At 41.2% G+C, this 15,090-nt stretch overlaps 1 protein-coding gene across 2 annotated transcripts in view; it reads left to right on the plus strand.

Moving 5' to 3' along the window:
• Positions 1-15,090, plus strand: part of nlgn1 (neuroligin 1) — a 151,017-nt gene that overhangs the window by 35,002 nt on the left and 100,925 nt on the right. For both annotated transcript variants that reach the window (XM_036520790.1, XM_036520791.1), the window contains 2 exons: positions 7,490-7,549; positions 11,557-11,709. In XM_036520790.1, coding sequence (XP_036376683.1) covers positions 7,490-7,549; positions 11,557-11,709 — 213 coding nt within the window. The remainder of the gene's footprint in view (positions 1-7,489; positions 7,550-11,556; positions 11,710-15,090) is intronic.

Here is a 15,090-nt window from a genome sequence, read left to right on the forward strand (position 1 = left end):
GCCAGCTATTTTTTAGTCTTGTTTCTGAGGAGTTCTCTTTGTCTGATCGATCATTGGTTGTTGCCGTAATTCTTTTATTATTTCTGTGAGCTGTGGATATTGATATAAGCTGCACCTTGGGTGTTTTTGCTGTGCTTTATTTGTGTCTTTGTTCTTTCTGAAAAATAGAAACTTACTTTTTATAGAAATAGAAACTTATTCCTCCTGTTTTTCATCTTTTCTCTTTCTAAAAGCCCCTTTCCTCAAAGTGGACGATGCAGTTTATACTCCTTCCTGATGAGATACAATGAAAGACCATGATTTAAATGAAGATGAGAGCTCCATCATTTAGGGAGGTTTTTGGAGAATATTACTCCACAACAGACTATCTGATGCATCCTATGCTGTGATACTGTTTCCCATGTCAGATAGGTTGCCACCCAATTGATGCACTGAGTGAAATGAAATTAAGCTTTATTTTTTGGGTTTGTTAATGGTTTGAAACATAAAAGTTGAACGGAGATGTTTTTAACCTTTGAAACATATACTGTACTCACAGATCCCAAAGTTGAATGTGATTACAACCAGTAAGAAAGAAATTGTGTTAAATGGAACCAGCATAGTTTGGTTTTCCCAATATAACATAAACAACCAAAAAGTGAATGTTCTGGCTTGAGTTATCATGTGACCATGGGCCCTCAATCCAAAAGAGGAGGAAGAAATGGTGGACGGATTGTGCAGTTGTGATCAGATTGTAAAACACCTTAATCTAACCCTAAATCTGAGCAGTGTGCCCTGTTGTGTAAGTGAACTGCTGTTCACATATGCCACTGATTATGATGAAGACAGACAAATTGATGTTCCTCTGTTTATATACTCTGGATATTCGACAGACACCTATTTTCCTGTTTCAAGGAATGCAGTCCCTGGGTTTAGAGCCTACACATAGTCAGTGACATAAAATTTTGTTTGGAAACATGGTCTGGAACTTGCAGGTTTCCATCAAAACCAGGTTTTCTGTGCACTCACTAAAAAAAAGTCTGCTGGAATGATTTCCCTAGCTTAATAATTTTCATAACTTGCATAATTCTGCTGATGTGCCTTTTGAGATGCTGGTTGAGTTGAAGGATGTTGACGGCTTCGCCAGCGCTAAGAATATGCCTCGTCCCTCTTTCATCCCTTAATGTTAATGCAGTGCTTTGAAATTGAAATTATCTAAAAACATAATATGGTGGCAAATTAGCCCATTTGCTGTCCTGCTGAGGTTGGACGTCTTTGAACATATCCCTCTTCTCGTTTCTCGGAGGGCCATGCATCACTCTCCCCTCTCTGTGTCTGCATGCCACAATATGGGCCCAGTGATCCTGACCTCCTCCTCCTAGTGTCAGATTAGAATTAATCACCCCGGTGGCTTCTGCAGCAAAGTGCCAATTGGGTGCCGGGAGACCGTCGTAATTCCGCTAAACTCATCCGACGGCTCAGGCCGTCTCTGTGGCGATGCCATATAAGGATGCAGGAAGCGCTTATTGCTTAACATCCACATCAACAGCTTTCGAACTGAGAGCATGCCTCCCTGCTCAAATCCCCCCCTCAACTCGGATATTTAGTTCAGCTGTGGAGAATATCGGGAGAATTATCTGGCTTTGTCTCCCCTCCTTAATTACGTTGTTAGCGTCGGCATGGCGGAGAGAAGCAGTCTGCACCAGGGCTCTTTTGGCGCTTGGCTTACAGCAGCATCAGCGTGCATTCCTGCTGCCTCTGCTGTGTCACGGCAGTGTCTGCAGGTGGCACTTGATGGGATACAGCGTGTAAAAAACAACAACAAAAAAACGGGGGGTGGGCTGTAAACAACGGGTGCCACAAAATCACCTTGTCACCCATGGAGCCATGATAAAACCAGCATTGCTCTCCTGTCGTTCACTGCCCTCTGGATGAAAAGTTCTTTTGGACAGAAGTTTAAAAGAAGGAAAAAAGGAAGTCAGATCCCCGCTCTCCCCCCTGAAGCCATCGCATGAAATACCACACAGAGAGCAAAGGAATGAAAGCAGGCCTCACGCCCTCAGAATATCTGCCCTGTCCAGATGAATTGATCTGCGGAAGGAGGCCCGTTCCCGCCTAGAGACTTGATGGAGCCTGCTCTCGGGTGGCATTTCATGTGTGTGGCTGCATCTCACAGGGTTTTGATTGGTAGATATTAGCTGGTGAACAGCACGTCACGTCACAATTGCACATTTCACAGTGCTGTGTTTCCTACCACGGAATGTGAGAAGTGTTTTTTTTGTAAATCCTCTTGGTGCATTGATGTGGGAACGAGATGAGTGTGCAACGGTACTGTTAGCGATAAGAAATGCTTTCTCAAATTTGAACTCTGGCGCTGGAGCAGGTTTGCGTGAAGGGCAGCATTTTGAGCAGTGCTGAAAAGAGGCAAAGGAAATGGAAATGAGAGGCTGTATGAGAAAGGAAATGGCCCTATATAACTTCACAAAGAGAGCAGCATTTGGATTATTCAGGGGACTGAATTACTTATACTATAGTTTATGGGGCGATTCAATCAGAGCGCAAAAGCCGCTTTGCCTTTAATTGTCAATCAGACAGACATTTTTCAATAGCAGAATTTGATTTCATTTCTGGGAGCTCTCAGTCATATTAATCTAAGTATATTTGCTTTTCACTGTCATTCCTACAGTATAATCACAATGATATCATCTAACTGTATTGTAATATTTGTAATACCTTTTTGGCCTGTCTGGATGAGACACCGTCAGTGAAATCAATATTTGCCTCTAGTGGGTAATTGGTTTCACTCTGACGCTTATTCTGGTGATCCAGTATTACAAGATTTCAATCTAAATTGGGAAAACTACTCTGGATGCCCCTAAAAGACAGACCATGCACTGTAGGTGTAGGTGGAAGTCAACCAATGAAAGAACTTGTGGAATGTTTATTTGATTATTTGCCTTGATTTCTGTTTGTGGGGCATTGACCTCTCGGATGGGAGGGGGTGCCCCTTATGAGAATTTGCCATTTCCCCGCGTTGCCCGCCATGACTTTGGCAGTTACTAATGAAATCCCTACAAATGTTACCTGCCTTAAGTCCTGTCATTCGCCACTCTAATGAGCGGCGGGCTCCCCGTGATCCAAAGCTGCCTTGACATTTTGGTCCCATTTTCCTTGCACGTTCCTTTGGGGGTTCTAAGAAAATAACCTGCCTTTTATGACATTCAGTATTGATATTTCAAGGCGGCATCAGATCTTTTTTTGCCGGGTTTCCTGGACCCTTGCTTTCAATCCAGAGAATGTCAGCCATGCAAGGGGAATCAAATATTTATGAGGCACTTGGTGAGTGTGTACGTACACATGAACTAGATATGTTTCTTCGTTTGCCCTGATTCGGTAGAAGAAAAAAACATAGAAGCGCATTCATCTAAGGCCATGAAATATTCATGATGGAGAGGGTCTGAATTAGATGAAAAAGAAGGTCTTTGATGCCATCTTCCACATCTGTGCCAAAATTATAAGCTTTCTATGACATTTTGGGGAAATGACAGGAAAGGGCCTGTGAACATTTGCCAGTTCCATGTAAAACAAAAAGCTGTCGTACATTTGACGTAATTGTCTGACACGTTTGGTGGATAGTGTAATGTCTAACTGCATGCATCACACTGCCTAAAAGAGAGTTGAATCCTCAGGGAGATCTCTTGACGTGTCTCTTGCAAACTGCTGGGTAATAGGCGCTGTCAGAAAGCATAACGGCACGATCTTCGTGTTCCGTTTCCCAGTCGGATGTCTTTCTCTATGGGTAACGGTTGCTCCTTTACTGTCAGGCATTAATGACAGCGGAATACACAAGGTGCTTTCTCGGTTGGAACAGAGGGAACATAAGGAGAGTCACAGAGGCTTTTAGTTTACCTTCCATGGTTGGTTGCCCCCCTAGGGTTGTTGAGGCAACATTTGCGCGAAGCGTTGTCCTGTGCAAGCCCCAGAACAGCCACCCTGCATATGCATGCTTTGGCCCTTGCACACACCCCTGTCTGCTGGGTTCTGTGCATATAATGCTCCTCTGGGATTTGGCTTCGGAATTGTTTTAGAGTATGACACTCAAGGCCCAGTCTTGCTTTCCTCATGATATGAGTCCCCTTACACTGGAAGATGAAAGTCAGGTGTATATGCTTAAATGGGTAATGGCTGTTGTGTTGTATACTGACTAAGGCTAGCATGGACATGTTTCAAGCATGGCTGCTGTGTTACACAAAACCAAGGTGGACTTCAGTGTACTTTGATATTTTTATGTTTGTAAAAACATTGGGGTTGAGCTGTCTTTAGTGTGTGCCCCGCAGAGTCTGCACGAGGGCATTGGTGAATCAGTGCAAAGCCCATTTAGATCCTGCTTGTGGGCTGTCTGTTTTTGTTCTAAAGCCTGCTGGGTGACATTTGGAAGGCGCAGAGTTTTGTAACCTGTTTGTAGCTCAGTGCATTTTTAGGAGTAATTGCCTCTTTCCTGGGTTCCATCTGGACTTGAATCATTCATTTGGAAACCCTAACATTTCTCTTCTTTCTCTGGGTGTATGTGTTACACCTTCATATTTTGACAGGCTTGACCCGTGCTCATTTTCCAGTGCTGTGTAAATCGTGTATATCAGAGGTAAATATGGGTCCTACGTTCTGATTGTTTCTGGATCTGGATACCTGACGTCATCAGAGTTAGTTTCCATTCAAGCAAACCTACAGTCTTGGAAGAAAAAAAATGTGGAAATGCCTGCCCTGTTTTATCTGAAATCAATCTAGCCACTGAACATTAATTACCCTGCCTGGCCCTTGCTTTGGGGTTCATGGTGCGTTGGGGCAGTACTAGGACTCAGCCAGCTGTAACTTACCTGTTTGTAGCTTTAAGCGGTGTTGAGGCATGAAGTTGCTGTTTATCAGGCAGAAATGAATACAAATCAATGTGGGCAGAGAGGGAATATAGAAGTGCATTTATGAAAAAGATGCGTTCATATTATGAATCGTAAATCAATACAGACTTATCATCATTCTCCTCACACCTGGAATAAAATACACCTTTGAGAGTTTCTCCGACAGTGCACTTATTGAGTCTGTCTCAACCAGACAAGTGGACTCCTCCAACAGAAGATCCAATAAGACATTCTTTAAGTGGTGCCTTCCCACCTCACCACCCTCCGACCTCACCCTTCTGAGAAACTCCCACTAATCAGAGGGATGCAACCAAGTGGGGCTCAGTAGGGAAAGGAACCTTTACCCATTTAACGGGCCCGGGGGCTGCCCATGGACCTCTCTGTCACCCTGCTCTAATGATGAAGTATAACATTGACAGAAGACAGATGTGCCAGAGTCTGTCTGATATTAAACTTCCCCCGATCTGATTGATGGGCCCCGCACCGTAACGTACCTGTGCCCAGCTGCACGGAGCCCGTGATGGAGTGGATCCAGGTTGCGTGAACAGTGGAGGAGTCTGCGTGTGGCCTGCCAGAGCCATCCGTCTCCGCTCTTTAGGAGGAGAGGAGGCTGGGCTGTGGAGATGGGAGTATGGGGGCTTCTGTTATGGGTGTGGCTATGGGCATGGCCATCCTCTCATCCCCCTGTGGGTCCTTGTATTTTCAATTGCAAAGTTCGCTTCTTCACTGCTTCACCAAGATAGTTTTTCACTTATTGTTTATTGTATACTTCCATTTTCTTAAAAATAACAAAGTACAAAAGCTCTGTTTTGGAAACATGCAGGTGGGCGTAAAGATGACACTTTAAATGGTGTTTGTCTGTTGTAGTAACAATAGTAATTGTTATTGCTTATCATTTGTATTTGCTGTTTACTGTTTGCAGGTGGACAATGCCATCCTTGTTCCCGACTCTAAAAATGACATGTATTAAAACATGCATCTTTTACATTTTCACCTGAGAAATAACAGATGTGTAGTAGTATAACTGCCATTCAGCAACAAACATTATTAAGATTTCATCTCTGGAATGTTGATTTTTACCTTTTACACACTGTGAAATAAAACAGGAAACAAGATTTACGGAATCAGAATGTTAAATCATGATGTGAACTGTCTGTGTCATGTACTTTTTATATTTCTGTCAATCAATTTCACCTGTCAGAAAAGAAATGGTTGCTCCCCACATCCAGTTTTTACTAACCTCTGTTTTTTTCTGCAGTTCATACCATAGAGAAAGGTGTTGTCATGCCTACAGTAGTTAAGTCTTCACTAAGGCAAAAGACAGGAAAATTGACTTGACACTAGTAAAATGAATACAAAAATAAATGCATGGTTTTCAGCTTTCAGAGGCTTGTCATCTGTCATCCACTATCAGTCCAGTGTGTGTCCTTTGTGTTTTCATATCGCTGCATGACTGGATGGTTGTACGATGCTGGTTGTGGAAGCTTCTACATTCTCCATCATGCTCAGCCACAGCTTCTCGCGTGCTAACCCCCACCTTCCCATGATCCACGTGTTTGGAATGTGTTGAGAAGTCCCATGCATGAACATTGTCTTCTGTCACATTTGTCTGCCTGTTGCTGTATGGGTGGTGTTTCCTTTGTGTTGCATCCTTTGGAATTAATTCTTGTCATTTGCAATACTCTGCCACGGCCTTTGACTGACTTCCTGCTTTATTGTTTTGCAAATTGAAAACTAATACTATACATATAAGCTATTAACATCTCCCCATATATTAGAAAACACTAATTAAATGTTTTTTTTTTCATTTGCACTTTGGTACCTTACAGCCTGCTGTCAAAGTACATCTTTTAATTTTGATTCTATTGTAATTTTCCTCCTGCATCAAACAGTTAATCTAACTACATTTTGTGATATTTAGTCTACTCACCATGCACTAGGTGCAGATCACATTTTATTCTGTCATATACTCCAGGTTTATTGTCTCTCTTTTGACTGAAATATGTAAAATGGACACACAATTAGCCTCATTCCATAATTTTTCCATTCGGTTTCACAATACACTTAAATTGTTTAAAAATAACACTCAACTCACATCATTGTCATGATTAAAAATAATAAAGCAGTCAGCTGTCAAAGGTTTTTTGGAAGTAATCCAATGCTATTACCTATGAAATGTTCAAGTGTGATTATTAACATGTTCGGGCAGGCGGGAGGGATGTTTAAACTGCAAATATTATTGCTTGTACTAATAGTAGTACGGCAATTAGCATTACTTCCTAAAGTTTTGTAAAAGCAATGCAGGCAGGAATTGTTTTTGAGAACTCTTTTTAATTGGAGGGTCTGCTTTTTAACAAGATTTAGAGTGCTTTCTTCTTCTGTGTTTCTTGGTAGCCCAGTTCTTCACTTAGTATTCTGCTCTTTCTACTAGGTCCACAAATGTAGCATCTGCTTATTGTCGCCTTTTTTGACTGAAACAGATATGATTTTTAAAAGAGAAAGCAATGAAAGATTTTCTGTATCTTTTCAGCACTTTTTTCAGGTTTGTGTGTTCTTGAATGCTCTGTTTCCTCCATTTTCTCCACTCTTGATCCTAGGTCCCCTTACAAAGAAACAGAATGATGATTTAGGTGATAATGACGGTGCTGAGGATGAAGGTATTTTTTGATGCCAACCTGATATGCATGACAAGGAACCCTCCAATTTTTATCTTCTTTTACTTTTCTTAAATTTCTTGTCGTTTTTTTTTTTTTTGAAAGTGAAGATTCTTTTTCTTCCTAATTTTTTGCTGGATGTGTTTTGTCTTTTTTGCTTGATGTTCTAAGAGTATGTTTGTTTCCCGTCATTCTATAATACTTAATTATAATAAATCTAATATAGGTTTTTGCTTGACTTGTATTTTTGTTTTGTTTATATTTTACATGTTGCATCCCACCCCCCAAAAATTAAACTGACTAATATCCCTTTTCTCAATTCTTCACACCTTTTTTGCATGATTTTTCAACCCTTATGCTTTTTTTAAAATGGTACTCTGAAACCCCACAGAAGTATCCTTCTTAATCAGTACTAACATGTGCACTCACATTATTGTAGTCAGGGGGAAAAAGCCCCTGAAAGTTTCCTACGCAACATGGTGTGTTCCTGAGCTATATGCACTAAACTGTGGATATTCCTGTACATATTGGTGATTTCCTTAAGTCTTGTATACTTAACACCATTGAGTGTAACATTGTACAACATTGTACTTCTGGGAACTTTAATTTTGACTTATTGTTACGCATTTCCAGTGCAGTAAGTGAAATAAAAATAGTGTAATGCTTAAGGGTCACTTCATTTCATAAGGACCTAGTGTGCCATTCTGCCAAATGTCATTTTAATTTCAAAAGTGAAATTAAAGGAAATAATAATAATAATAATACAAAGAAGTGGCCATTATGGTTTATCTGTGGCAAGTTAGGGTCTCCAGGATATCCACATCAAAAGATTAAGGCAGTAGAAATGTATAGTGAAATCCCTGTGAGCTCTATGAATTAACTTAATATAAACTGGAGCCAGAGGGATAATCCTCTTTAATGTTGGAGGCAATATGCTGTGAAAACAGTGCACAGTGGACTCAGCATGGTATTTCCTGGGGGAAGTGAGGTTCTTTATCCAGCTTTAATGCAGGGGAATCTCTCACCCTGATTCAACTGGGAGAGATTGGCTGTAAAAATGGCCCATCCCTTTGCTCGTTGTTTCAAAATATTTCAAGAACGTTGTAAATGCTACAACCACCCAACTACCTGCGCTTCAAACCAACAAATTCTTGCTATGAGTCAGAAGATTGATAAGCCATGTATCTCTTCCTTACTGTCAATGATGGCTTTAAATGACATCCACCACTGTATAAAATAGAAGCACGGTCTTCAGATCACTGAAAGGTGGGGGTAGGGGGAAAATGCAAACCCTGGAGCTGTTGAAGAGGAGCCCCACATGAGCAGGTAGCTTCTCATGAACCAGCAGTTATTCTTTGGCGTGAAGCTTCTCACCAACGCAGATACATTAAAACCTCTTCTCTGTGGTCCTTGATGGAGCCGAGGTTGAAAATTGTACTGCAATGCCTGGGAACAGATGCTGGGGCTGAGCCACTTTGAGTAATGAGATGAATGGACCGGCACAGAAGGATTAGTCTGTCCAGTTCCCTGATAACAGCCCCTCTGGAAAGCCCTATAATGTACTCTCAAAAGCAGTTGCAAACCATTCACTGCATGCCCCTCTTAGACGCTTTTTAGTCACTTTAGTTTAGGTAGAAATAGCTCATCAGCCATCTCTCAAAAACAAATCAGGTATGAACATGAGCTGTAAAAAGTGGTCTTGTGCAGTACCAGAGATTAATTTATCACCTTAGATGGTGTTATGACCCTGCACAGTTGCCTGCTACGGGCTCCCCTTAGATAGGGTTCTCCCACGTGGGCAGGAGGGTGGAGACACGTGCCACAGTGGCAGCGGAGCAGACTGGAGCAGGTGGCATCTCTCCCTGTTTAGCATAAACAGGCCTGACATGGGGAGAAGATGTGGCCCTGGCTTCTGATGGCATTAATGATGCCCTGCTCACATGAACATGGTTTTATGTGTGAAGTCAGCTGGAGGGAATCCATTATCCACCATCAGTCAGGCACTGCAGACCAGCACCATCTACACTGCTGTGTGCATATGACCAGTTATTGAAACCTCAGCTGAGGAGCACAGCAAGTGTGCAATGTATCTCAAGTCTTGTTTACACTTCCTGTGTTTTGGTAATGTTTTTTTCATCTTGAAGGGAAAAAAAAATCAGAGTACCCACATGTGAAGGACAAGCCAGGGTTTAATGACTAACTGTAAGACTGGTCTCATGTGATTATGTGTTATTATGTGTTATTATGTGATTATTATGAAGTTGAACTAGTTTTATTCAGTCGCGTTCCTAAGTTAGTTTGACGTGATGGTTTGAGGACGTTTTCCATGATTTATTCAAGGACTGTTAAATTGTGGATTTAAAATTTATATTATTTATTCCCCTGTAAATGAACATTTTGCCACAATACCTTTGCGGGATGAGGAAAAGAACCACCGCATTGGTGGTCTCATTAATTACTTTGAGAGATTCTGATATGTTTGGTGGCACTGTGCTCCATATTACTGCAGCACTGGTTTGTGCCCCTGTGCAGACCCAGCCAGTCTGGTGTGATTCAATTAATTCATCAAAGTGAATGGGAGATGTGAGGACTCTGATATGCGAATTAAAAAAACAATCTAGGTTTGCTTTCCCTCCTGCTGGCACACACACACACACACAAGCATGCACACAGACACACACACACACACACAGGCATGAGCATGCACATGCACGCATATACACACACCACAATGGCACGATCCTGTTTAATAATGCAGAAGATGTGGCACTATGTGTGCCGGGAAGGGAAAGATGAAAAACAGGGTACCCTGCAGTATGCCCTTCCACTCCCCTCTCTGCTCCTCCACTCTTTGTGTTATGAGGGGGCCCCAGAGACAGTCAGAACAAGAAAACCAACTTGAACAGGAAAAGGACGGGACGCCGCTCAGTTGCAATTGGATCCCTCTCCATTTTGAAGTCGAGTGTCCCTGTTTTGCTTGCTTATTAATTGCTCTGTGTTTGCTGCTGAAACCTTTGCTTGGAGACTCTCCGGAAATAGGTCCCCAAACATCAAAAATCAATAAAGTGTCTGTCACTCGTGGATATTTAGCACCGTATAATTCTTGATTACTTTTTTATTGTTTTATAGAAAGTTTATTAAGATAAATGCCTGGAAAACACAAGTAATTTTGAGCAACCCTTTGCCCTTTATACATTTGGCAGCAGCCAAATCAAATGTTGAAGTAATTTTAGCATTGTATGAATTGACTACCTGGAGTATTCATTTTGATGATATTATTATACAATGATATTGTTATATAATGGGTAGCAGTGTAGCGTAGTGGTGCAGGAGCAGGCCTCGTAACGAAAGGTTTCCAGTTCGATTCCTCACTGGGGCACTGCTGCTGTACCCTTGGGCAAGGACTTAACCTATATTTGCCTCAGTAAAATATCCAGCCGTATAAATGGATAACATTGTTAAAAAAATAAAAAACTGTAACTGATGTAAGTCACTCTGGACAAGATAAAATGCCAATAATGTAATGTAAAGTTCTAGCGGTATAACTTGATTGTATGCAAAAAATATGATGGAAAGCATTATCCGGGAGGCCGAATTGCAGAAGGCACTGGCCAAATGAATAAACTGAGGTCTATCATTTTCCCCCTGTGTCTTCACCTTTAATGTTCATTAAACTAAATATCCATCAGATTGCTTATCATGGAAACACCTTCAGTGCAGATTGCCTCTCAGGTGGAAATCAGCAATGCACTGGTTACAGGTGCTAACCCAAATGTTAGGTCAATCAGTCATTATAGAACACAAATCATGTAAACAAAATGCAATGTACAATCCCCAGGAACAAGACATACATGTTGCTTAGGAAATGGGTGGTCTGACATCCAAAGCTGATTTTGTCTCAAACCACTAATGTTAAAGCCAGTGTAACATTGAAAGCCAACTACAATTCACACTGAATCTCAGGCTGCCAGGTTTAATTTGCCCTTTAATTATTTCTTTTCCTTCTCCAGACATCCGTGAAAGCGGTAGCCCCAAGCCAGTGATGGTATTTATCCATGGGGGATCATACATGGAAGGCACTGGAAATATGTTTGATGGAAGCATCTTGGCAAGTTATGGCAATGTCATTGTCATCACCGTGAACTACCGGCTTGGAGTATTAGGTAAGGCGCCAGCAATTTACTTTCCTGTCCCCTCCACCTATATATTAAGTCTGTTTGCTGTTTTAATATACCGCACAACATAAACAACAGACCTGCCTCGATTTCACTCTGAATGAGATTACGCTGTCATTTCTTTTCATAAATATACATATTCTCCTGAGAGGTGATTTACCTTTCTCTGAATAGTGTCATGCTCATAAGCATAAAACTCTCACTGGCAATTCTCCTCCACTCACACACAGGCGGCAATATGTGTCAGAGAAAAGTTTGCTCAGAGGCAGATGATTTAAGATTATAATAAACAGTGAAGATATCTATAACCATCGATACTTTATGACCCCTGTTTTCAGTCAGGGGCCATCTCCTCACAACAAATGAGAATTCACAAATGATATTCCGCCTGTCTGGTTTTTGAGAAAGTACATATAAAGTATGAAGCATGTTGAATTTTTCTTGGGTAAAAATTTGGGCTAATGATTTTGATAGCTTCCAGCTCATAATGAAGAAACTGTTTTAACAACATTAGAGGGGTAGAGTGGGATGGAAAGAACATTTACAAATACATTTTCAAACTGCTCTGTGTGGAATGAGCATTAATTGTAAGAAGATCTTGAAGCACTCTATTAGGCTGACCAGGTAAGTGTTGAACATAAAAAACAGTCCAATGTGAGAATGTATCTGGATGCCAGTGCTATATACTGATGATGGTGCAGTAGAGAGAGGGTGTGTGTGGTTAAGGTTAAATGCTGCTCAGTTTGTCTCTGCTCAGACTGAAGAGCAATTAATCAGCCATAGAAGCCCTGCCGCTGATCAGGTCTTCTTTCTTACTGGTGGAAATTGTGTGCAGTTGCATCATGGGAAGAAACTCTCAAGATTGCATATTGTGACTCTTTGGCTAAAATGAGCAAAGGCTACCTAACTAGTCTCTGGGTTTTTTTTTTTAATTATCCTGTCAATAGCAGAAATGAAAGAATTTGGTAGTAATGCTCTTTCAGATAATGATCCTGCCAACAGTATTGTAGCTGTTGGGTTCTTCTTTTTTGTGGCACATTTAGCAGTTGGTGATTTGTTATCGTTGAGCATTTTACTGAGCAAGTTATGCAGAGCCATGATGAGTTTTAAATATGCATGCTCTGATATGTTATTTATTTATTTGTTTGCATTTACCGTATGGTGAAATTGAACTGCGTGCTGTTTTCTTTCGTGTTAGTGTGAATGTTGCCCTTTTATGATACCTTTATAGAACAGACTAAGGAGCTGTCTGCATATCTTTGTCAGAATTGTTTAGGATTTATCAAGCCGGCCTTCGACAATGTGCTTCTCTGTATACGCCTACTACCTGGCACCACTTATATAGCGCATACAGTCATTCTATTTTGGTATGGTCTTCATTGCTGAAACTAATTAAGGGATATGGAAAAAAAGACACTGGCAGAACCCTCTACAACAATCCTTTTAATGCAGTCAGTAAATTGCAACAGAGCTGTGAGCTATGCAGATGTAGTGCTAAAGACTGTAACATTTACGTTACAGAAGCTAATGCAAGCATGTTCTACGTATGGGTAGACAAAATATTGTTTTCTATTTGTTTTCCATCCATAAAAATGAATGAAATTGATATGAATGACAATGTATGTTATGAATATCCTTATTATTCATCACATGAAAATGAAGGACATCATAATCATCATACACATTTGTACTGAGTGGTACTGCAAATATAACTCCATAAAATTGTCAAAATGTAACCAAATCAAAGTCCAAGCAAATAGCCTTGAGGAGTGAGCAGGAGACAGGTGTTCTGGCACTGAATAGGATGTGCTATATGACATTAGATGTAAATTACCCGCATCTGCTTTTGAAGCCCACGGTGCTGTAAGACAGTGAAAGTGTTAGGCTAGTGTCAAAACAATAGCTTTGTAAACATTAATGGTTTGATGGCTGACATGTAGTATGTTCAATAATGTGTCTACATATAACATGATATTCTGAGAACAGCTGTAGGCAAGGTGCACTGGATCATATCTGAGAGATTTGCTTGGAGTCACATCGTCCTTAGTTTAACCTTTCCGATCTCAGTCTTAAGCATTTTACTTGCTCTGAAATAATTAGTTTTGGTGTTTTCTATAATCATTTCATGTGCTCTGCATCAAGCATTATTGTTTTTTCATGCTTATTAATTTCTGTTCCCTGACATAAATACCTTTGATAGTTTGTTTCATTATTCCTCGCGCACCAACAATAGAAGCAATATTTCCATTGCTTTGCCGTAAGTGGCCTCTTCTATATACACTATGTTTAGAGTGAATATTTGGTGTGCTGCTGAGTTTTCAGGGGAACATGGAAAATATCTAACCCTATTCCATAAGAGCTGTCTCTTGGGAAATGCTTTATGCAAGTACATTCATAAATATTTTAATGAGCGTTCAGTATGGTTCAGGATTTCTTCTGATTTGCAACTGCTGCAAAGCAGCTTGAATACGTGCTGTTAAGCACAGTAGACAACAAATGAACAACATATCTTTCATCGTGGTGAATGCAGTGGTTAATCAGCCATTTCATGGACATAAATGAGCTTGCATTCTCTGAACTGTTGTTTCCGCACCGTCTCTCATCGGAGCGCTGCAGACGGAGATGGAGAGCAATGAGGAATGGCAGGGGCATCTGCCACCGGAGGGGCCGTGTCCTTGCAGTGCTGGTGAGAGAGCGGAGATCTGGGAGATTAACAGGGCTGGAAGGGAGCAGCACATGTCTGTTGGGGATCCCTCAGTCCCTCGGCGTCTCACTCACCCTTTCCTCAACACTCCACCTCATGTCATGGGGAGCTTCCCAGATATGACTTACTATACTTATTCACTTAGTAGGTACCTTGTTGTGTAGAGCCACGTTTTTGTGTACTTTTATGCTATGTCTACTATGTTTGCTTAATGAAGCAATTCAGGTTAAGTATGGTTACAGCAGCACAGCCCCACCTGGGAACCAAACCTGCAACCTGCTCATTTCAAGCGTATTTCCCTACGCAGCTGCTTCACTGTGGTGTTTGGCCCCTGTTAATGCACCTCTTTAACTTTCTTGGAACCTGTATGTGTCCATTGGTTCAAATGGTATGAGTTACAGTTATAACTGATCAGGACCCCTGATTTGTTATTTTGTGGGGTTACAGAGCTCTCAGAAATTTCCCTGTTGCTCTTTCACTCAAAACCCTTGCAATTATGCCTAAGCCCCAAAGTTATCTCCAGTGGAGCCAATGTGGGGGGGGGGTTCTTTCAAGCTGACCTCCATCCAAACCTACTACGGTTTCCATTTTGCTCCCAGACAATAGATACTGTGCACTGGTGGGTAGGGGGGGAGAAAACAGATGGATGGATAGGCAAGGACACA

Source organism: Megalops cyprinoides, chromosome 2, assembly GCF_013368585.1.
Source record: "Megalops cyprinoides isolate fMegCyp1 chromosome 2, fMegCyp1.pri, whole genome shotgun sequence".
Lineage (NCBI taxonomy): Eukaryota > Metazoa > Chordata > Actinopteri > Elopiformes > Megalopidae > Megalops > Megalops cyprinoides.